Here is a 24,706-nt window from a genome sequence, read left to right as displayed (position 1 = left end):
ACACACACACACACACACACACACACACACACACACACAGTTGTCATTTTTTGTATCACCATTGTTCAAAGGTTTGGGGGCTGTAAGATTAAGTCTCTTATACTCACTAAAACTGCTACAAAAAAGTAATATCTTAAAATATTATCACAATTTTAAAAATGTTTTCAAAAATGTTCATATTGGAGTGGCCTAGCCCGTCTCCAGATCTCAACCCCATAGAAAATCTTTGGAGGGAGTTGAAAATCCGTGTTGCCCAGCGACAGCCCCAAAACATTACTGCTCTAGAGGAGATCTGCATGGAGGAATGGGCCAAAATACCAGCAACAGTGTGTGAAAACCTTGTGAAGACTTTTTTTGAAAACGTTTGATCTCTGTCATTGCCAACAAAGGGTATATAACAAAGTATTGAGATGAAATTTTGTTATTGACCAAATACTTATTTTCCACCATAATTTGCAAATAAATTCTTAAAAAATCCTACAATGTGATTTTCTGGATTTTTTTTTCTCATTTTGTCTCTCATAGTTGAGGTATACCTATGATGAAAATTACAGGTCTCTCTCATCTTTTTAAGTGGGAGAACTTGCACAATTGGTGGCTGACTAAATACTTTTTTCCCCCACTGTACATGTAAAATACTGATTTGGTGCTAAAGAAACATGTCTTATTATTAATGTTGAAAATGTTGTGCCGCTTAATATTTTTGTAGAAACCATGATACATTTTTTTCAGGATGCATCAATGAATAGAAAGTTCAAAAGAACAGCATTTGCTTGAAATGGCAAACTTTTGTTGCATTGTAAATGCCTTTACTGTAAATTTTGATCAATTTAATGAATCCTTGCTGAATAAAAGTATTAATTTTCTTTAAAAAAAAAAAGAGCCCAAACTTCTGAGCGGCAGTGAATATAATCTTAGTTAGCTGTAGTCTAGATGACAATAAACAAGCCTGTGCGTTTTTACACCAGAAAAGTGCAAAATAAGATCCCTTCCATTAAATTTTTTTATAAATAACAAAAATAAACTAAGCCGTTTACACCAGAAGCAGCTTCAGCTGATGGACATCGCGTTCCATTTCTGACACGCTGCAGCTACTCCATCCACTTTATTTTGCCCATCCATCTGAAATAATATGACTTTATTTACAAAAATCCTGTGCATGACTTGACTACCATGTATTTTATATTCAAATAACTTCTTGACAGTGATATCAAAGCCAGCTCGTGATGTCTCTGGTCTGTTAAAGGAACTGCTACCTGTCTGATCTGCACTGAGCTAACTGTATACTACACTAAACGTGCACAGCGGTATGGTAGGTATGAGGCCTCTCAATTAAAAAAGGTCTCTAACATGCCTGTTCATCCAATAAATATAATTAAAAACTGACAGAGTGTAGAGTTACTGGCCCAGTTGGCATCAAGTGTAGCGTAATGGAGGTACAGGACATTGTGTACGGTTCTGACCTTTTGCACAACGTTCTCCTTCTGCATCTGACTCTGTCTCAGTTTCTTCAGGAGCACCAACTTGGCCTCCTCCAGCCTGAGCTCCTCTCGGAGAGCTTTGATCATCTGCTGCCGCTCGTCGCCAGTCTTCCCCTGCAGAACAAACACACACACAAGAGGTCAGCAAACAGGTTTACGAGACTCATTCACAGGGTTTAATGGTGGGTAACCAACAACAGATCTGATTCCTCCATGGGATACTGCACCTTAAACATCTCCAGGTTGGCCTGATTCCGTTTCTCCTCAGGGTGAGGTGTGCTCCGGGGGCTGGATGCCTCGTTGTCTGATAAAATGATAACGTCTGGCGATGGAGTGCGTCGCTCCCGAACTATTTCACTATGATGAGCACAATTAGAGGAATTTTTAGGGGCACTTTAAATACTCATTTTTAAGGGAGTCAAGATGAAAAACAAGGCTTAGCAACACCTGCAGGATAAAATCATTAAATTATAATTTAATTTAACACCATACAGCAAAAACATACCCCACTTCCCAGAACATAAGTGTTTTTTTTATAATCTGAAATGTGCTACAATTTACATTCCAAAGCAATTTACACAACGCAGTTAATATCAAGCAAGCAAACGACTGATCCCAAGGTACGTGAGCCCAAGTTTTTTTATATAACGCATTTCCCTCACACCAGTAGTTTCAGTTTCGCTTTAAATACATTTGTTTAGTCCTGGTTAAATAAAGGTTGTATATAATGAATGACACTATTATTTGTGTTTGTTTTATACTTATATTCTGAACAGGGTTGTTATTAACTAAAACTGAAAAAATAAAAAACGGGGAAAAAAATAAATAAAACTGAAACTAAAACTAAAATGAAAACCATTAAAAAAAACATTTTCGTTCAGGGCTCCAGACCCAAAAAAAAAAAACTTAAGGAGCCATTGACTCCTATAAGAAACAAAAATAGGCGCCAAATTATTTTGTGCCACAGAATAAACGCGTTTTATTTTATTTATTTATTTTAAACACCTTAACATTTCAGTCATACTCTCATGTATTTATGTCTCCCCTGCTTTTACAGCATCAGCATTTTAATCCATCTTGTAGAAGTCAATGTCCTGTGGAGCCCAAGTTTTTTTATATAACGCATTTCCCTCACACCAGTAGTTTCAGTTTCGCTTTAAATACATTTGTTTAGTCCTGGTTAAATAAAGGTTGTATATAATGAATGACACTATTATTTGTGTTTGTTTTATACTTATATTCTGAACAGGGTTGTTATTAACTAAAACTGAAAAAATAAAAAACGGGGAAAAAAATAAATAAAACTGAAACTAAAATGAAAACCATTAAAAAAAACATTTTCGTTCAGGGCTCCAGACCCAAAAAAAAAAAAAAACTTAAGGAGCCATTGACTCCTATAAGAAACAAAAATAGGCGCCAAATTATTTTGTGCCACAGAATAAACGCGTTTTATTTTATTTATTTATTTTAAACACCTTAACATTTCAGTCATACTCTCATGTATTTATGTCTCCCCTGCTTTTACAGCATCAGCATTTTAATCCATCTTGTAGAAGTCAATGTCCTGTGAACTAAGGTTCACTTAAAGTGGGAACTAAACGTCTTTTAAACTTCAGAGAACTATATACAGTCATAAAGAATTGTTTAATAAACAGAATCTGTGCCAATATCATGGACCATAACCACCATCATAACCACAATCAGCATCACTTGGCCCTTGAGTGTAGTTCGGGCTCCTCCACAATACATCCTTTAAATGTTGTCATATGTCTTGCACACATCCAGACTTTTTTTCTTAAGTAACATGCAATTGTATCTTTAGCTCCTTGCATTCTTTCTTTTCATGTAAACAGGTTAAGTAAAACTATGAATATGCAATATAGCGCATATATTTAGCAAAATGCTCCTCTTTATAGTAATTTTTTCTAGCTGACTAATAGGGATGTAGCACAGTCGAAAATCTATTCAAATATGTGACAATTCAAATCGGTTGAGGTGGACAATTGGATGACAATTGGAGTAGGAGTTTATTTAAGTGTATCTCTGAGGGGAACTGACTATCTTTAGAAAAGTTTACCTGGTATTTTCTTTTCATCTTGCCTCTGAACAATGCATATTAAAGTAGTGTTCATAAGCACAGCTCTGCTTTGTTTACAGCGGTAACCTAAGAAACACTATCATTGCTATTCATAAGCGCCACCTGCTGTCAGAGAGTGAATCTGCGTCTCATTCAGTTCGTCTGCGGTTTCGTGCAGATATGTTTGATCTAGTATAGTTTCACAAAACTAAAGTCAGACCATTCTGTTTTTGCTTCAAATTTCTAAATTATACAGTCTAACTTAAGGAGCCATTGACTCCTATAAGAAACAAAAATAGGCGCCAAATTATTTTGTGCCACAGAATAAACGCGTTTTATTTTATTTATTTATTTTAAACACCTTAACATTTCAGTCATACTCTCATGTATTTATGTCTCCCCTGCTTTTACAGCATCAGCATTTTAATCCATCTTGTAGAAGTCAATGTCCTGTGAACTAAGGTTCACTTAAAGTGGGAACTAAACGTCTTTTAAACTTCAGAGAACTATATACAGTCATAAAGAATTGTTTAATAAACAGAATCTGTGCCAATATCATGGACCATAACCACCATCATAACCACAATCAGCATCACTTGGCCCTTGAGTGTAGTTCGGGCTCCTCCACAATACATCCTTTAAATGTTGTCATATGTCTTGCACACATCCAGACTTTTTTTCTTAAGTAACATGCAATTGTATCTTTAGCTCCTTGCATTCTTTCTTTTCATGTAAACTGGTTAAGTAAAACTATGAATATGCAATATAGCGCATATATTTAGCAAAATGCTCCTCTTTATAGTAATTTTTTCTAGCTGACTAATAGGGATGTAGCACAGTCGAAAATCTATTCAAATACGTGACAATTCAAATCGGTTGAGGTGGACAATTGGATGACAATTGGAGTAGGAGTTTATTTAAGTGTATCTCTGAGGGGAACTGACTATCTTTAGAAAAGTTTACCTGGTATTTTCTTTTCATCTTGCCTCTGAACAATGCATATTAAAGTAGTGTTCATAAGCACAGCTCTGCTTTGTTTACAGCGGTAACCTAAGAAACACTATCATTGCTGTTCATAAGCGCCACCTGCTGTCAGAGAGTGAATCTGCGTCTCATTCAGTTCGTCTGCGGTTTCGTGCAGATATGTTTGATCTAGTATAGTTTCACAAAACTAAAGTCAGACCATTCTGTTTTTGCTTCAAATTTCTAAATTATACAGTCTAATTTGGATTTAAAAAACGACTCATGCTGCAAGTATGCTGCATCTTTTTTTGGATCATGATTAAAATCCAGTGGTTGCCTCTAATTTTAAATCGAAAGAGTACAGACAAAGCCTTAGTTTGTTCATATTAAGCGATTTCTTTTATTCGTGTAATTATTTACTTGTTTGATTTGTGGTTTGTTTTAAAATTTCAATTTAGTTTTGTTATATTTCAATTTCACAAAGAAACGTGCAGCAATAGCCTAATAAAACGACACCTTTTCATTTACTGTATAATGTCTTCAATCTCATTTTGTTATAAAAAATCGTGAGAAAATCGAATCGAGAGTTGAGTGAATCGTTACATCCCTTCTGACTAATGAGCTTATGGACACTGAATGGTTATTCTGAGGTAAATGATTGTTGCGTGGCATTGTTTATAAGCTTTAAACGTTTTGCGCCGTGTGAAGCACCGAAGGAGCGATTACATGAGATATTTCAGTAAGTTGTACTGTAGACTCTCTTATAACATACTTTTTGGCATCCATTCATGTTTATTTCGTAGTATACACTCTTAAAAATAAAGGTGCTTCAAAAGGTTCTTCAAGCGATGCCATAGAAGAACCATTTTTGGTTCCACAAAGAACCATTCAGTCAAAGGTTCTTTAAAGATCCATCTCTTTCTTACCTTTTTATAATCTGAAGAACCTTTTTATGCCCCAAAGAACCTTTTGTGAAACAGAAAGGTTCTTCAGATGTTGAAGGTTCTTTATGGAACCATTTAGACAAAAAGGTTCTTCTATGGCATCGTGAAGCACCTTTATTTTTAAGAGTGTAGTAGTAAAGAGAAAGATATGATGGGTTCATATTTTAAAATTTTAATTTTAAAACTGATACTTTGCTAATTAAAAGGTAACAGAGCACAAAACTTATGGGGTTTATTGGACGGCAAGTGCACTTACAAATTATATGAAGTTCACGCAGTAACAGAACACAGCATATAGACTAAAGATCTTGATAACAAGAAGCCATATTAGTATCGATTATAAACGAGAATCGTTAACGATATTGTTAATGTCCACACAGCTGACAGGTTTACCTGTTGTAGTTTGTTCAAGTTGTGCACGAAATAGACACTGCTTGTCTGCACTTTTACATCGCACGTCTCCGTCATTTCGATCTCTCTCGTGCTGCACAACTGGAGCTGCTTTTAGCAGGTGTGCCATCAACGCTGGTGTTCGGCAGAGATGAGGACGGTTTTTCCACTAAAACTTTGATGCGCATCGTCTCCGTTTATTACGTGAACATAAAAGATGTGATCTCAAAACAATCAGGAAAAAAGGCATTACATGCAAATTTTATAGTCATAACATGTAAATTTATATAGTCGCCAGTGGCGATCTCAGCAAAAATATCACTCGCAAAGTAATATTTTTGGACGGAAATGCGACCGTTTCAGTCGCAGTCTGGAGCCCTGCGTTACTTGAAATAAAATAAATGTTAACTGAAATAAAATAAAATATTTAAAAAATTTGTTATTTCAGCTAGCTGCCAAGACAGTATTTTTCATTTAAAAGTCCCCTGAAATGCTTAGAATCACGCAGCGTTACTCTATGTGTTGTCGTCATTTTAACTGAAACAGGAAGACAGGGCGGGACATATCAAGCAGCCCCGCCCCTTTTTAAAATAGCCAATAGCATTAGTTTATATCACAGCTTGGGCTAGAGCCGTTGAGCTCCGTAAAGCCGCATTTGACAGGGTATGCCAGCCACAATCTCATCCATATTGCTATAAAATATAGCATTCTGTGTAGAATTCAAATAGCTCAGATATATTTTGTGGTCCGCGCCGACTCGCGCATGTGATCCGCTTTGTGCTATCGTGTCTCTGGACCGGAGCAGAGTGTGTGCGCGGTGCGGTGGTTAGCGTGACACAGCGCGAAACCAGACTTCTTTTTTTCCTCAATGGAAAGCATATTTACACTGTTTGAATCGTTCCCTGTCCCTATATAGTGCACTACGTGCCATTCACTGTACAGAAAATTCTAATTCTGTGGACAAGTGACCGATATCAGCCGCGGCATCAGCGTCTATTTTATAGTGTAGGGGGCGGGCGCTTCGGATTCTAGAGAGCATTTGATTGGACAAAGTTTGATGAGAAGCTGAAGTACGATGTGACGTCAAAAAAAATCGTTGAGCCGTTTTGGCGGAAGTGACGAACTGCAAGCCTTGAATGCTTATATCTTCTAAATGCGAATTTTGTCACTGTTTTGGAGCACACTGCCTTATAGATAACCTTAAGACTAACATATTGATACTAACCAAAAAAAAAAACTTTCATTTTGATTTCATGGGGACTTTAAATTTAGTTTATCCTGAGGTACTACAATAACTAAAACTGAAATAAAAAATAAACTATATATAAAAACGACTAAAAATGACAAAAACAATAAAATGATTAAAACTTGAAAATTAAAATTTAAATATAGAAATAAAAACATTAATAAAAACTACAATAATATATCAATAATACTAAAATATCACTGGCTCTGAATAACATTACATTTAAAGGATTTGTTGTAAAGTAAGCGGAACCAAAATACATTTTTATAGAGTGTATAATATTTGTAAATGTTTAGTTTTATTTACCGGTATTGCTGAATGTAATCAAATCTGACTTACACACAGATGCAACATTTTTCTCTCAACGATGCTATTTTCACCAAGCTTATAGTCATGTGCAATTTATTTTCCATAAAATACGGTACTCATTTCAACAAACAGATGTTAAACGCTTTGCCGAAACCTCACCTCCTTCTGGCACTCATGTCCACTGGCTCATCCACTATGTTTTCCTTCCCATTCTTACTGGGACCTCCATGGCCCCCGACTCTCAAACTTCCATTCATCTTCTCCTCGTAGGCCACAGCTCCCATCAGCCCCTGGCTGCCCCCGGGGCCTTTGCCCTCTGCCATGGCTGCTGCAACCGCTGCCCCCTCCAAAGCGACCAGATCCTTGCGTTTAAGGAGGGCAAGCATCTTAAGCCTCTCCATGGCCTCGTGACCCTCCATCTTCAGGCGCTTGGACAGAGCCTCGTCCCGCTCATCTTGTGCCTCCAGACCCCGCTTCAGCAGGTTCAGCCTCAACGCCTCCTCAGACATCCGCTCCATCCTATCAGCGGCATAGAAAGAGAATATCTGTGAATAAAAAGCTTTTAAATCATCCATAGTAGCAATGCAGGAGCAAAGTTGATTTAAAAAAAAAAATAATAATAATAATAAATTAATTTAATTTTAAATAACTTGAGGCAACTCTTACTTAAGAAATATTAACAAATTAACATTTAAATAAAAAGAAATTCATTGTGTTCATTTCACAGCTGTATCAATAGATTTTGCTGGTCCTGGTATCAAATATTGAAATGTTGGTATCGCGACAGCCCTTATCTGTAGACCAATGCAAATCACTTAATTATTCTTTTACAGCAAAAGAGCTGAGAGCAAGTGAGAGAGATCTACCATGACTCCTCACACGCCCACAGACTTAACAGAGCCATTAGTCTGCCTCGTGCTGAGGTAGTGGACTACAGTGCTCAAGAACCAAGGCCTCTCCAGGCTTAATTGATAAATTACATGATCATTACATACAAATCAGTGTAACTTTCATGGTTTGACTGAGGAAATGTGCTTGGGCTGCTAGTAGAGAGGGTCTCCCCACCTCACGTTCAGTGCCTGTTACGACAAGAGTCATTTCTGAGTGCAGACACGTAGCTGAATGGAGCTTCCCAAAACTCCCACTGACAACGTCACAAAGCAGTCACTGAGAGAGGTCTGACTTTCCCCACTTATGGGATGATACTTCTGGCAACAGATTACTACTTAAGAATTCTTACTCAAGATCTATAATTAGGGGATTTTTTTCTCTGATGAAGGGGAGTTTCACAGGATCAACAGCAATGCTTTCAGTTGACAAATATATATTTTTCACATATACACACATATATATATATATACATATATATATATATATATATATATATATGTGTGTGTGTGTGTGTTTTTAATTATTTTAAAGTTGACTACAGACACAACTACAGGTAAATCAACTGAAAAAAAAACTCATTTTGTGACACTAGCAGTACAGAAATTATTTTTCTAATTTTAATTTTACTTAAAAACAATTGTGCTTATTTGAATAAAGAGAAAACAGGAAATTATGACAGAAAAGGTGGGAGCTGCATTTAAACTCCTATCACCTGCATTTGAACTAGTAATAAACTGAAATTTCAACCAAAAACATGTTTTGTCTTTGAGCATATATTATATAGATATAACGAAATATCTAAGTAGGTAGATTGCATTTTCCCACAAATGTAGAATAAATTAATACAAAAGTTCTTGACAACGATGCCTATAGTCGTGCAATTTATTTTCTGGAAAATACGGTACTCATTCCAACAAACAGATGCTGAATGCTCTCCCGAAACCTCACCTCCTTCTGGCACTCATGTCCACTGGCTCATCCACTATGTTTTCCTTCCCATTCTTACTGGGACCTCCATGGCCCCCGACTCTCAAACTTCCATTCATCTTCTCCTCGTAGGCCACAGCTCCCATCAGCCCCTGGCTGCCCCCGGGGCCTTTGCCCTCTGCCATGGCTGCTGCAACCGCTGCCCCCTCCAAAGCGACCAGATCCTTGCGTTTAAGGAGGGCAAGCATCTTAAGCCTCTCCATGGCCTCGTGACCCTCCATCTTCAGGCGCTTGGACAGAGCCTCGTCCCGCTCATCTTGTGCCTCCAGACCCCGCTTCAGCAGGTTCAGCCTCAACGCCTCCTCAGACATCCGCTCCATCCTATCAGCGGCACAGAAAGAGAATATCTGTGAATAAAAAGCTTTTAAATCATCCATAGTAGCAATGCAGGAGCAAAGTTGATTTAAAAAAAAAAATAATAATAATAATAAATTAATTTAATTTTAAATAACTTGAGGCAACTCTTACTTAAGAAATATTAACAAATTAACATTTAAATAAAAAGAAATTCATTGTGTTCATTTCACAGCTGTATCAATAGATTTTGCTGGTCCTGGTATCAAATATTGAAATGTTGGTATCGCGACAGCCCTTATCTGTAGACCAATGCAAATCACTTAATTATTCTTTTACAGCAAAAGAGCTGAGAGCAAGTGAGAGAGATCTACCATGACTCCTCACACGCCCACAGACTTAACAGAGCCATTAGTCTGCCTCGTGCTGAGGTAGTGGACTACAGTGCTCAAGAACCAAGGCCTCTCCAGGCTTAATTGATAAATTACATGATCATTACATACAAATCAGTGTAACTTTCATGGTTTGACTGAGGAAATGTGCTTGGGCTGCTAGTAGAGAGGGTCTCCCCACCTCACGTTCAGTGCCTGTTACGACAAGAGTCATTTCTGAGTGCAGACACGTAGCTGAATGGAGCTTCCCAAAACTCCCACTGACAACGTCACAAAGCAGTCACTGAGAGAGGTCTGACTTTCCCCACTTATGGGATGATACTTCTGGCAACAGATTACTACTTAAGAATTCTTACTCAAGATCTATAATTAGGGGATTTTTTTCTCTGATGAAGGGGAGTTTCACAGGATCAACAGCAATGCTTTCAGTTGATATTTTTCTATTTTTCACATATACACACATATATATATATATACATATATATATATATATATATATATACATATATATATATATATATATATATATATGTGTGTGTGTGTGTGTTTTTAATTATTTTAAAGTTGACTACAGACACAACTACAGGTAAATCAACTGAAAAAAAAACTCATTTTGTGACACTAGCAGTACAGAAATTATTTTTCTAATTTTAATTTTACTTAAAAACAATTGTGCTTATTTGAATAAAGAGAAAACAGGAAATTATGACAGAAAAGGTGGGAGCTGCATTTAAACTCCTATCACCTGCATTTGAACTAGTAATAAACTGAAATTTCAACCAAAAACATGTTTTGTCTTTGAGCATATATTATATAGATATAACGAAATATCTAAGTAGGTAGATTGCATTTTCCCACAAATGTAGAATAAATTAATACAAAAGTTCTTGATGAATCATGATTTGCTCGTGAAAATGTTCGCATGCAAATTCATGTGTATGCATGGTTAGTGAATGAGACTCACTTCTCTGATGATGCATTTTCACCATTTCAGCATCCTATTTTACTGACAAAGTGAATACGGTAGCGGTACAACAGGTAAACATGTCAGCAAAATCTCAGTACATGAGAAAACATGTCAGATAAATTTGTTCAGTTGAACTATTGAGAGAAGTCTCGTTGTCAAAGAACGACCTTTTTTTTTTTTTTATGTCGACTGGTTTAATTTAGAACCTGAGAACACGACACCCTGAACACAATACAGATTTGAATTTCCCAATTTGCCAAAAATGATTTACTGAAACTTAATTCCAGTTTCAAAAATTTATGTCAGTGCCTTGCTAATTGACCGCCTCAGCTCCATACATCAGCTCATGGTACTCTAACTGCTATGAAACGGTTCTGTAGTCAGATCTAGTTTTGAATCACAGAGAGTCTGTTTTGGGATACAGAGAGAGAAAACTTTAGTGCAGTAGATTGATAAAAAGCAGTCTTGCTAAAGAGACAGAAATGCCTGGAAGACATCCTCTCAGTCCACGAGACAGAGAGCGCTGTCTCCTAAAACATCACTTATGGCACGATGAGACACATCAGGACCACACATTCTTAAGTGTACAGGTAAAAAAAAAAAAAACGATATAAAATAGTGTAGTATGCATGTTTGATTTTAACACACTGTTAACCCAATAAACGGTTTAAACCAGCGGTGACATTGAAGCACCAGATGAGCCAATCTCTACTGCTGCATTCTTACAGTCAGCCATTAACTTCCTGTTCTCCCCTCCGGACAAAAGCACAACATACAACACGGGAGCCCAACAGTCAGTCTATAACGTGACTGAATCACTGTGTGTGTGTGTGTGTGTGTGTGTGTGTGTGACTGTGTGTGTTCCCATTACGAAGCGCACACATACACCGCGGGGTCATGCATGCTCAAGTGCAGAGTTGATTGTGTACACATAAGACTCTGTCGCACTCTGGACATGTGTCACGTACTACAGATCTAAATGATCATGCGTGTGTTTGCTCGTCTTTATTAGTTAGGCACGCTTGGGCGGACCCTTCATGACCAGAGGGCAGAGAGAGGCTCTCCCCCCTCCCACACGCACACACACAGGGAGTGTCTGGACAGTGAATTTGCAGGACTCTATGCAGGCTATTGTTTGTGCTGGAACCTCTTTATCTGTCTGATGCATTTGTATTCTGCTCGTAGCTTCAGTCTAAAGGTAGAACATTATCAGGTGCTGCCGCTTGCCCAGTATTAATTCTCTGGACCCAGTATAAAGTAAGAGAGTAAACCTCTATTTATATATACAGTAAAAACTTTTTAAAGGTATACATATGCATTTTCATTTGAACAACCCCGATATTAACTGTGAAAAATATTTTTTTACACAGCAATTTTCAGCAGCTGTGTGGAAATGTATTTGAACATTGCTTCTCGATTCACAGTTGTACTTTATGAATGAGAAACATACATTGCGACCAGTTGAGAATGACTCCTGAAACAAATGACTCTTATGAACCAGTTCTTTTAATGAAAGGATAAAAAAAAAAGGATTCGTTACAAGTTTAAATCAAGAGGAAGGGGGAATGTGAAAATTTGCAGGAATAACAAAGAATTTCTTACAGAACAAAATGGACATTATAACTGAAATCTATTCAAATGAATGAACAAATTGGAAACTATTCTAAATCAAGAGTGTATGAATTAATTCAATTTAATTCCTAATCCAAGTTCGATTATTGGAATACTGGAAATTGTAATCTAATCGATTAAATAGCTTGTCAATAAGAATCAAATATCAGATTTAATTGGAATTAAACCACAACGAGAGCTTAGGAATTAAACCAAAACTGGAATCTAATGAAATCAATAGCTTGTAAATGAATCATAATCTTACCAAATTGAGATTTTGAGAATCAGAATTTGAATAAGACTCAAATAGAACTTGGAATCTAATCGAATCATTAGCTTAGGAATCAGAATCAAACAAAAAAAAGAAATTGATAACAATGAGAGCTAGTAAATGACAAATAATCTTATAAAAATGAAGACCTTGAAAATCAGACCCAAATCAAAATTAGAGTCTAATTGAATCATGAGCTTAGGTATCAGAATCAAATCAAAATAATGAACAAATAATAAAAATAATAACAAAAAGAGCCTGTAATCAAATCCTTTTAAATAGAGAGCTTGAGAATCAGAATCAAAAATCAAAATTGGGATCTAATTGAATTAAACTTGTGAATCAGAATTTAATCTAGAAAACTGTATATCATGCTGGAGTATATGTTATAATCATATTGCTATGTAGGGGCAGCACCATTAAGTATACGTATGTTTAAATATGAATAAAAGGAGTATACACACAGGCCAATTGAACATATTTTTATAGTGTGAAGCAGACAAAATATAAACAGAATCTATTCACTTTTGAAAGAAAACACATTCATCTCTGACACCTCTGAGCTCCCCTCTCTGTTTGAGGTCATGCAGAATTCAAACATTTGCCCAAGGACTCCTTAACTTTGATTTTAGTGCATCTACAAGTAAAGGATTGTGTATAATGTGATGCACCGGAGCGAAGCTGGGATCAAAGTTGCGTGGACACGCGTATCGGTCAAGAGAAAAACAGCATGGTACCACCCTCCTGCACTAATAGACCACATAGACAGACGGCGAAGGAGAGTTTCTTATGGGTGGGTTGACAAATGATGCCCTTTGTGATGTAAACATCACGTAGGTCCTGATACAAACACTCAAGCACCATACATGTTGCCTAAATGCTTTTGTTTGGCTCTAATTAATATTAGGTAACATCCAGCTCCTGGAAAGCTCAGCTCTATTTATCCACTCCCATAAGACGTTACTGACAGCAGGCAGTACTGTCTATGGCAGCCATGGTGACCTTGCCTAGCCATAATATTAAGAAAAAAGGCTTTAGAAGTGTGTGTGTGTGTGTGTGAGAGCGAGATTAATCTGTATTCACTAACTGGACATGTGACATTTCCACATTTCTGGTTGCAGTAATACTATCTAAGACCTCCGTGACCAATGACCAATTACTTTCTGACTTCTCTGATATAGTGATATAAATTGAATACGTTTGAGGTCTTCTATTCTGACAGTCTAGCAAGCTACATTATCGTGAATATTCAGCTAAAGTTCAAAACAAAACATGGCGGTTGCACAGCTTTAAGACCATCTAGATCGGGGGTATCAAAGTCACGGCATGTGGAGGAGTCCAATGTGTCCTGCAGGATGATTTGAGGAATAACTTCTTAAAAGTACAAGTTATAAACAACATGTATATTTGTTATGTTAGTTTAACATATTCATAAGATTCATACAGCAGGAAAGATAAACTCTTTGTAGCATGAATTCATGTTTTCCAGCTGATTCTGTCAACTGTCCCAAACCAGACCAGTTCATTTATCCATTCTGAAATGTGTCACTTACAGCAAATAATGGCAACACTGACAGGTACAAATAAAAAAAAAAATACCCAAGGTAAAAAGTGAATTTTCCAACTATTCCCAAGTCTCCATTGTAAGATTATTTCAGATATGTAAGGGATAACTGGCAGATGGTCATTATAAAATAAACAATGGTCAAAAATAAACCAGAATAACACTTACCCAATAGAATAAAACCTTAAAGATCAAACGTTTGGCATCAGTAAGATTTTTTTTAAATGTTTTTGAAAGAAGTCTCTTATGCTCACCAAGGCTGCATTTAGTTGATCAAAAATACAATTAAAAGTGTTCTCTTCTTTAAAAATAATTTATTACTGTATTGCCAAAGCTTATTTTTCAGCAACCCTGACTCCAGTTCTCAGTGTCACATGATCCTTTAAAAATCATTCTGATATACTGGAAACAGTCGCACTGCTTAATATTTAGGTGGAAAACATAATACATTTTTTCAGAATTCTCTGACGAATGGGAAGTTTAAAACAACTGCATTTATTTGAAAAAAATCTTTTGCAATTCACTTTTGATCAATTTAATGCAGCCTTGCTGAATGATTGATCTGAAGGTTTGACACCCAGGATGGAGTTTTTTTTTTTACTGGCCAAATTCATTTGGCAAACCTAAAACTACGCTCGGTTTGCCTTACAGTCACGTTCAGCTGTAGTTCCAATGAAACACACAGTACTGTAGTTATTCCTAAACCCAATTAAGCTCCCGAGACCCACAAGCGACTGGTCTTAAAATGCCTTATTGTAGGGACATCCCCAATTACAAATTAAATTGAGCTGTAATTGGTCCCTGATGACTTCATCATCTCTCTATCATCCCATTATTTCTCATGTCATCGTTCGCTCTCATTCTTTTTCTGGTATAGTTTAATCATACATCTGCCATTGCGTTGCATTGGAAAGCCTAATTTACAAGATTGGGTTTACAAATGCAAAAACATCCGGTGATCTCTCTTACAAAACTGCAAAAAGTGCTACATTACAGTTTTAAGAGAAGGCCGCATAATGTCCTTTAATTTAACAACAATGACTGAAGAATTAAGAAGCAAGCACATAACACCCTGATATATAAATGTTGTATCGTTACTACATACCACCCACCTTTCACGAATGAGTGCGTGAGGGGAAAAAAAAGGGGGGGGGAGGGTAAAGAACGAGCAAGAGGAAAAAAAAGTGACTGAGACAGTAGAAAGAAAGAGCGAGGGAGTGCATAAGAAATAAACGCACAAGCATACACATAACCAACAATGGCACCAGCCAGCCAATCAGAAGGTCCGTTCAGTGCACGTCAGTCTGACCCCCCCCCTCCTCCTTTACATAATATAATGACTGTTTCAGTCAGCTGCTACAAAAACCAGACTCTTTTTACTCGGCCCACTCCTCCTTTATCCACCCCCCCCTTTTTGCATATCGACGCACACACACCCCAGCCAGCCCCTTCCTCCTCCTCCTCCCCAGAAACCTGCACACGCGCACTCCACGACAGACTCACTGCTTTGGGCACTACGCCAGCCAACGCAGCAGCAGCAGCTCAGAGATGAAAAGAAAGAGAGAGCGAGAAAAAGAAAAACAGAGATAGAGAGTAAAATGGTGTGCATGAGCACACCGCAGTAGAGCCGCATCGCTTCACTCCGGATGAGATTATCAGGTGATCTCACCCAGCGACCCTCGCAACACACCTAAACCACAACTTTCAAATCTCCATTTTATCTAATCAACCTTCTGTCCCGCCATATAGCCCCACTGATCCCTTTCGGATGGTCCCTGGATAGTTACTCGCGCAGGACTTCTTGGCAAGGTAGGGAAAAGGCCTAAAAACGAGGAACATTTTGAGTGTGTGTGTGTGTGGTTTGATGGGCCATACCAATACAAGACTCACTTTGTGCCCTTCAGACCCACCATTCTAATACAGCTGTGCCACACACCACAAAGCAGAGCAAAAACTGACCCCTCCCTTCTCGCTCTCCACCCCTCCCCCCCTTCCCAAAAAAGTATTCTTTTTTTTTTCCTCCCTGCGTTGTAAAAATAAACATACACGCTCACTTTCTGGGGGCCCCTTAAAGGTACGGACGACAACAAACTACTTTTCGGTTCTTATTCTTTTTTTTTTTAGTAAACAGATTGTAACATACACAATGCACGTTTGGGATCTTAATCAGTTCAGGTGGGGGCCAGAGTTGGGGGTTAGGGCAGACGGAGGATGAAGAGGATGAGATTGAGATGAAAAAATGGAATGGAAGAAAAAAAAAAAAAGACAGCAGCACTCTCCTGACACGCTACCCTGTCATAATGCCAACCCTTAATTCCCCTTTGCCCATCCCCCACCGGCACACCATTTTCTTTATGCACACGCCACTGCTGCCTGTCGATCAGATCACTGCAAGCACAAAAATGTCCTCCTCCTTCTGCCCCCACTGCAAACACCATCACACCCTGAAGCCCTCTGAACCGGTACACATGCAAAATCAAAGACCCTTGCCCCCCTACAAAAGAGAACTGATTTGGAAAGTGTATCAAAAAAATAAATTTGCCAGCTAAAAGAAGTGATGATAATAATATGGCCTGATGCAAGTGCACGATGGAATCCGCAGCTCATTTCATGCATGATCTGCATCATGACAATTCATTTGGCTGACGTAACTTGCTGCCCCACCTCCCAGACCAAAACGTCGGTGGCGCTGCATCCCTCACCCAGAGAGGTACAAGGTGCCTTGTTTTAAACGTCACGCTAGGACTGCCCCAGGACTGGTCTGATATCTGAACGCTCAGATTCCTTCATGCAAGAGTAGCGATGTATTCTCTTAATTTCCCCAAGTTTCATCCTAAGGCGCAGCATTTATCGTGAAAGAACAGGGGTTTGCACCCATCTTTGCTTCTCGTCCCCATCCCCCACCCTCGGAGTCTGGCCCATCTCCCAAATCTGCCTGTTCGCAGGCAACCCCTCTGATCACCCACCCGCTCAATTGGCTAGATTAAGCCTTTCCTGTTTGCAGCATCTGATGCTGAGCACGGAGACCTCAAAATGGCTGCTACACCATCGCTAAAGGTGTGTGTGCCCACCCTGATGAATAAAAAAAAAAAAAAAAAAATGCATTGGGCAAGAGCAGGTCTGGCTGCTCATTTTGTTCTCGGAAGATTCCGTTTGGATGGAATTGCAGTTTTTTGGGGTTTAAATGCAAGGAGAATGATTAATAGTGAAGGGCAGGTGTTGATGCAATAACCTAGTTAAAGCTGGAGCGAGCGGGCTTGGCATAGGGTCATATAGGGTGAGAGCCATGAACACTTGGGAAATGGTGGCAATGCCTGATGTCTGGATGCAAACTTCACAGTAATGTTCTCAGATTTTGTTGGGGAATCATTTGGGTGGTTTTTCAGCAGGAGCTAACTGATTTTTAACGTGTCTGCAAAAGGTGCAACAGTATGGATGTAGTGGAAAGGAATAGTAAACCAAAAAATGAAGGAGAGTAAATGACAGAACTTTTATGACATTCCAAACCTGTATGCTAGGGGTGGGTGATAGGAGCTAAAATTCATATCACAATATTTTACACTGTCCAGGCGATATCGATATTACATTGCAATATGAGGGGGGAAAAATGACAGGCAAAATATTGTAAAAATATAACCTTATATAACTAGAAAAAGTGAGGGATTGGACATAGACCTGAAAAGTCTTTTTTTATTTTACAAAAAGTGCGAACGTGCAACATGAGGTAGGCCTGTATGAATTGAATTAAATTAAATTAAATATTGTGTGTTTGAGTGGGCCAGTGGTTCCCAATCTTTTTCTGCCAGGCCCCCCTTTTGTAGTGAAAAATATTTTCATTTTCATTTTTTTGGGGGGGGGAAGTCTCTTATGCTCACCAAGGCTACATTTATTTACTAAAAATACAGTAAACACTGTAATATTGTGAAATATTGTCAATTTAAATGATCTATTTGAATGTTTTAACATATAGGCTACTGTATTCCTGTGATCAAAGCTGAATTTTCTGCATCATTACTCCAGTCTTCAGTGTCACATGATCCTTCAGAAATCATTCTTATATGCTGATTTGCTTCTCAAGAAACATTTCTGATTATTATCATTGTTGTAAACATTTGTGCTGCTTAATATTTTTGAGGAAACAATTTTTTCACGATTCTCTTATGAATATTTGAAATGGTCCTTTGTGTCAGAGCGCTGGAGTTTGTCAGAAATAGAACGTGTCATCAGTTTACTGCCATGGATTTGTCGCGTCGCACCGCATTCCACAGCAGATAACATCACTGGATTCGATTTGCTTTTGTCACATCGCGCCGCTCACGTCTGGTGTAGACATTATGTTTACGTTGTTTTGGTATTTGTGAATCTTAAGTATATTCTAAATCTGCTTTACGTTTACCTGGCACTGGAAGTCCTTTCACAAACTTGTAACTTACATGCTTAGAGCAGAACCATCCATCGTTCATTTATATTTCTACATGGCTGCCTGCAATACAACTCTGAATCTTCAATCGCGCCATCTAGTGGTCTGTTATTGATACAACCACAACTGCTACAACTGATAACGGAGCGCTCAAGTGGGTACTGTGAGCCATGCTGAGGTAATTAAAATGTCAAATTAATATTTTGTGTTCAATTATTTACTTATCAGACAAGTGGCCGCATGATAAGCGGGAAAATTATGCAATGTCGTCTTTATCAACCTGCAGAGGTTTCTTTTGCAAAATAATCTGCTGACTGTACACTATCCCTCAGCCTTGCCGCGCCCCCAGTTTGGGAACCACTGGAGTAGGTGATTTGTGCTCTATTAATTTGGCCTGTTACGATGCTCTGCGTGTGCCCGTGTAGTACGGTGTTGCACACAGAGGACAAACACTTTCAGCCTTGACTCTTTATCGTCAAATTAGAAGACTAATTTTTGGGTTTACTGTCCCTTTAAGCAGACCTCTGTGGACTTGAGTAGAGGAAGATGAAAATACTTTTTTTCAGTTAATGTTATTTGTGAAGAGGGGTTCGGATTTGACATTAATCTCGGTCTCGGTCCTGAATAAACACTTCATAAACCGAAAAAACACTCTCTTTACTTTCACCGCAACGGACAGAGTGTGCAGACGTCAGGCGAAAAATTCAACCATAACAAGAGTGGACTTAAACATTTAAGCTAATGTGCTAGAAAAATATAACCCTCTAAAATAAAGGCAAGGGATAAGAGAATAACAAAAACAACTGGCACCTTTAATCTTTTATTAATCATACAAATAACTACGATGGGAAATGATGGACGACCTGGCTGCAGTCACTTTTAAGGTGACCATGTAGTGACCACGTTTGCTGCCAAGCCTTTCAAAAAATTACAAGCGATTTCAAACGACTAAAGGCTAGAATAAAATCTGAAGCAATTTTTTCCCAGACTGCGTAAAAGGTTACTGGCCTTTCAAGTGGTTCTGAACACAACAGACCCATGCAAAAAATGTGTTTGTTGTTAGGAGACTCATGACAAAAAAAAAAAAAACAGGCTCTAAAATCAGTCCCAAATCAGGTCTGTGCCCATCATACACTACTTTATGTGAAATCTATGTAAATTCTGACAGCCCAAAATCTGCAAATTGGCTTTCGGCAACTCGCATCAACACGTTCAGACCGCAAATCAGGGCAAAAATCTGGGCAAAAGTCATGTTAGTGTATTCCAGCCTTAAATTTGGATAGCCTAGCTTCCCGCTTCCAAAACTGCCATACACCCAAGCCCTTCTGGCATGTTGCAGAACGAAATGTCAACAAAATGACGACCCTCCATTTGCCATTAGGAGGTTTATCTTCAGCTCCTCAGCAGCTGGCTGCCACTCCGTGAACTCGCTTTCACAAGCGACAAAGCACCAGCGAGAGTGTGACCTCCCCCAGGGCGCGTAAAGCAGAAATATGACTTGAACAGCAGACCCGGGCCTCATGATCTCATGCCGTAGCCATGACTCCAGTAGAGACACAAAAGCAGGTGACAACACCTGTTTGGTCAAGAAGACCTGCCTGATTTCTTTCATTTTGCTGTCACTTTGGCTCTTGCTGCTCCTTGATCTGGTAACCACCACCTGATGATCCGAGAATAGGTTTACCCGAATAAAAACAGCTGAACAAGGTGGTGAGAAATGTGAAAAGATGAAAATGAACAAACACAACACACCTGACCACAAAACATGCACTTTGGACCATAGAGATGCTTTAGGGGCTAACTAGTTCACAACAGTTACTTGTCACCTTTCTGTTTTCAAATTAAGTCTTCCGAGTGAGTAAGCCCTCTGATCAATATGGACTGGCAGAACACTTGGGCTTAAACGAGTGAAAGATGTAAACAGAACAGCTCCCTAAACCCTTCAAGAACATGAATCAAATGACTTTACAGAACACGGCCTTAGATCAGAGAAGCTTTTTTTACTTTTCTGAAAGCTAGGCCAGGTTTAAGCAGGGCTTGACATGATTTTTCAGGTACTCCTGGACAAAACTGATCATCTGCTTTTCTAAAATGCTTTTGAGAACATAAACATATTAGCAAAATGGGTCAAGGCATCTGAAATTAAGTCAAACCTACAGTGATCCAGAATTTGATCACAATTTGTAGTTTCCAGCCCAGATGTTCCTCTTGTGTTGCTATAAAAACAAAGCTCTGTTTGTTTAAGCATCCTGACCAGCACAACACAACACAACACTGACTCAACCAAAGGCATGACTTTGGGGCAGGACTATCAAGTTGTCTGACCAACAGTAAATGAGGAAAATGCTGGGGAAACCCATTTAAAACTTGTTACATTATCCTTTTATTTTTACAGATATACAAATAAAGTGTATCTGGAGCATGATGTACGGTATAAGTGAACCGGATCAGCAAAAGGAGTCAGAGATACCTTAAACTCCGCAAATTCTCAAATGTTGACTTGTGGGGATTGTAATGACAACAGTGTGTGTGATATTTACCGCAATCCCATCAAAAATGCTACAGATGCAACTGTTTTATATAGATGGAGATGCAGTTTATAATAACTGCGGTTCCATATGCAGCAAATCTGATAGATTGTAATATCAACATTAATTATCAGAACTGAAGCACAGGGAAATTAAAGTATAACACACCAATGAATTAGAGGGCAGTATACTATGTACTGATACAAGTACCAGTGAGCATCTGAGATTAGTAACAGTGCATCTCTAAAAAATCATAACCAATGGGAGTCCCAGAGATTTTATAGTTGGGCAGAATGGGGAGAAGCTTACACATTTTCATTTATGCATTTGGCAGACGCTTTAATCCAAAGCGACTACTTCATTCAAGGTACACATTTACTTTATCAGTCCTTGTTTTCCTGGGAATAAACACTACCTTTAGTTTGAGCATTCACATATGTGACCCTGTCTGGGAAATCCAGGCTAAAGTCTCAAAATCTAATAATGAGATGACAAGCATCAAAGTTTGATTTCAACCATTAATTTCACTATGATTTTAATCTTTGACATAGTCAGTCAATATTAAAGATATAAAGGTTATATTTTCACAGAATGTTCTACATCTTTATGAAGGATGATTATATATAGAAAACAGTAAATCACAAAAAAATGACTTTAGCTGGGTTTTCACAGGCAGGGTCACATATCAAGAAATAGCGAGCCTTTTTACAAATCATTAATTTGACAAAAATGGATAACTAAAAAAAAAAGTAACTTAGAAACTAATCTTAGAATGGGAATACAATCTACTGCCATATCTGCAAGTGACTTGAAGCTGAATCGTGTCATATCTTATAAAAAAAAGAAAAAGGAAAAGAAAAAAAAAAAGAAAAAGATAAAAAAACATACTTCACAGCCAAAGTCCTTCTAGCAGACATTTTCAAACTGAGGTCTGAACTGTAATATTCTAGTACTGAGTGGGAAAAATAATAATATTTCATAAGAAATAAAAATGCTGTAAATTTATCCATTTTCCAGATAATATTTGAATTCAGTACAGCAATAAATAAAAGCCAATTAACAACTAATAAAAAAGAAATTACATTTAAAACAATTAATAAAAGTGAATTAACAATCAGACTTTGGCTTCACAACATAATGCTTACTATAAACAGGTCTGCATTCATAAAAATACAAAGCTGCTTCTATATTTTAGGAAGGGAATCCCTATCAAAGGGAACATAAACTCCTGGCTTAAAGACCTTCCTAAAACTACCATTTCTAAGCAAACCCTAACAAATCACATTCAAAGAATCCCACTGGAGCTCTACAACAATTGCATTCATAAGATGCAAATGAAAATTCAAATAAAATAAAAAAAGCTTGTTGACATATTTATCAGTATAAACCATTTCTCGCGTCACACGCAATCCAGCTGCAATGTGATGCAAGCATAATTGAGATGTTGTAAGTCAGCTGTGCTGTGATGTCACAAAAGTAGGTTGCTGAGGGGGAATTTCAGGACAGGTGCATTAGCATACAGTCACCAAACGGCACGTTATGCGCACGTTCCTACGCTGACAGGAATTTCAAAACCACTTCTGGGAGGTTGAGTCGAGTACAGTATCTAAAGCTTAATGGTTCATTCGCTAATTGGACCGTTGTCCTCACCAACGACCTACACAATGGCTAACTATTACTGTATATTACTCAGAAGAGAGATCTGCTGGGAATATGACCAAAATTTGCATACGGCCAGTTTCTGACACTAATGAGGCCAATTAGGCTGATGGCACCCATGGCAACAGGGTTGTAATTGGTTGGCTTGATGCATACGGGACGTATGGGTAACAGGATGTGGGTTGAGTCAATAATGTGTTTTGGAGCTGCCAGCGCATGATGCATTTGATGCCTTACCTTAATGCACCTCTGCAGATTCAGCGAGCACCTGAGGGTAAAGCAACCAGGATGATACTGCGACAAAGCTGATTGGTAGTCGTACCTGCAAAGCTACACAACACACCCACATGCGGAAGACTGTCCAGCACGTGCGCACACAAAAACACTCACAACCATCTGCATACCACACAACGCATGTTTTGACAGAAGGGACAAGATCACTGCTAATATCTCCGTCCCGGCGTCTGCGCACACCTAGCCAGAAATGGCGTCTCCCGCTCACTGTACTGTTCAGCTACAATACTTAAAATCTCGGTCTTCATTAAACAAGACAACAGCTCATTGTGGCCGTTGCCATGACAACAGGCCCTTCTATTTTTAAGCCGTGCCACTAATCAATTCCTGTTCTGCTGTCGCCCGAGGGAGGGAGGGGCGGTTCAGGAGGAGGGTGGGGGCAGTAGCAGGGGGCAAAGGGGAGGAAGTGTGTGGGGGAGTGAGGCTGAAGACAAAGAGACAAAATAAAGACATCAACAAGATCTTTAAGATACCGAAAGATGTGGTAGATGCAACAGCGGTTAAAACAGCATACAGTGTGAAAATGCACCTCGAACGCAAACCAGGTTTCCTCCTAGATTAAACCTGTGAGGAACAGTGCTAACCAGAGGCCCGAGCTAGTAGCAGGTACAAAAACCACACAGAGCTGCAAACACGAGGAGGAAATACTGAATGCAACTGAACTTTCATTTTTAGTCGAACCTTGACACTCTGATCCAGACTGCATTGACCAATAGGAATCGCCTCTTGACTGGCCCGGTTCCCTTTCTGCCGCTGCCCTTCCTCAGAAATCCTCACATCCAAACTTCAGCTTACATACATAGAGGAATGAGAAAAACCCTCAACAGGAGGTTTTCTAACAGAGGCGGCGACTGTAGAGAGAGACGAATGGAGAGGATCTGAATAAAGCTACAGACCTATTTATACAAGATACAGAAAGATTTCAAGGTTGAGGAGGAACTCAATCTAATACTCTCGCCAAAAGAGAGAAAATTCACAAAGAGAAGAAACGTAGAAAAATAAAAAAATAAAGCACTGGAGATGAATCGCTCTGATAGCCCTAAGAGGCTGAATCAATGAGAATTTGAAAGATGGTCACAAAATAATAATGTTATTTAGTCAAAGCCATTATGAGAAAGAAACACACTGTCCTTGATTTTATGGCAGTTAAGATCATTTGATTTAGATGAATGGGGCTAGTTGTCACAATTTATATATACATATTTATTGCAGTGTCTATTTCTCAAGGTAGGCTAATTTTCTTTAAGTAAATTTTTGCATAGACGTAAAAAAATAAATAAAATGAAATAAAATAAAAAAAACCTATTGGGCATGTCCACTTTTTATTGCCCAGGGGAAAAAAAGATACTTTTCATTTAATGCTCACTGACTTTAAGTGATAACATCCCCCAATAGTTGAAATTGCAATGCAATGAAAC

General features: G+C 38.4%; 1 protein-coding gene across 2 annotated transcripts in view; it reads right to left on the bottom strand.

Annotated features, from left to right (window-relative positions):
* Window positions 1–24,706, bottom strand: part of LOC107591599 (transcriptional repressor p66-beta-like) — a 47,255-nt gene that overhangs the window by 8,471 nt on the left and 14,078 nt on the right. Inside the window, exons 2-4 of one of the 2 annotated variants that reach the window (XM_016280797.1) lie at window positions 9,250–9,609; window positions 1,709–1,838; window positions 1,464–1,595 (exon numbers count right to left, since the gene is read on the bottom strand). In XM_016280797.1, coding sequence (XP_016136283.1) covers window positions 1,464–1,595; window positions 1,709–1,838; window positions 9,250–9,608 — 621 coding nt within the window. In that variant the 5' untranslated portion in view covers window position 9,609. Of the gene's footprint in view, window positions 1–1,463; window positions 1,596–1,708; window positions 1,839–7,569; window positions 7,929–9,249; window positions 9,610–24,706 lie in introns of those variants that run through there. The other variant, XM_016280798.1, reaches the window with a different exon arrangement.

Source organism: Sinocyclocheilus grahami, unplaced genomic scaffold, assembly GCF_001515645.1.
Source record: "Sinocyclocheilus grahami isolate Dianchi unplaced genomic scaffold, SAMN03320097.WGS_v1.1 scaffold144.1, whole genome shotgun sequence".
Classification (NCBI taxonomy): Eukaryota; Metazoa; Chordata; class Actinopteri; order Cypriniformes; family Cyprinidae; genus Sinocyclocheilus; species Sinocyclocheilus grahami.
Note: the sequence above shows the minus strand (reverse complement) of the source record. Positions and strands in the feature narration are given on the sequence as shown.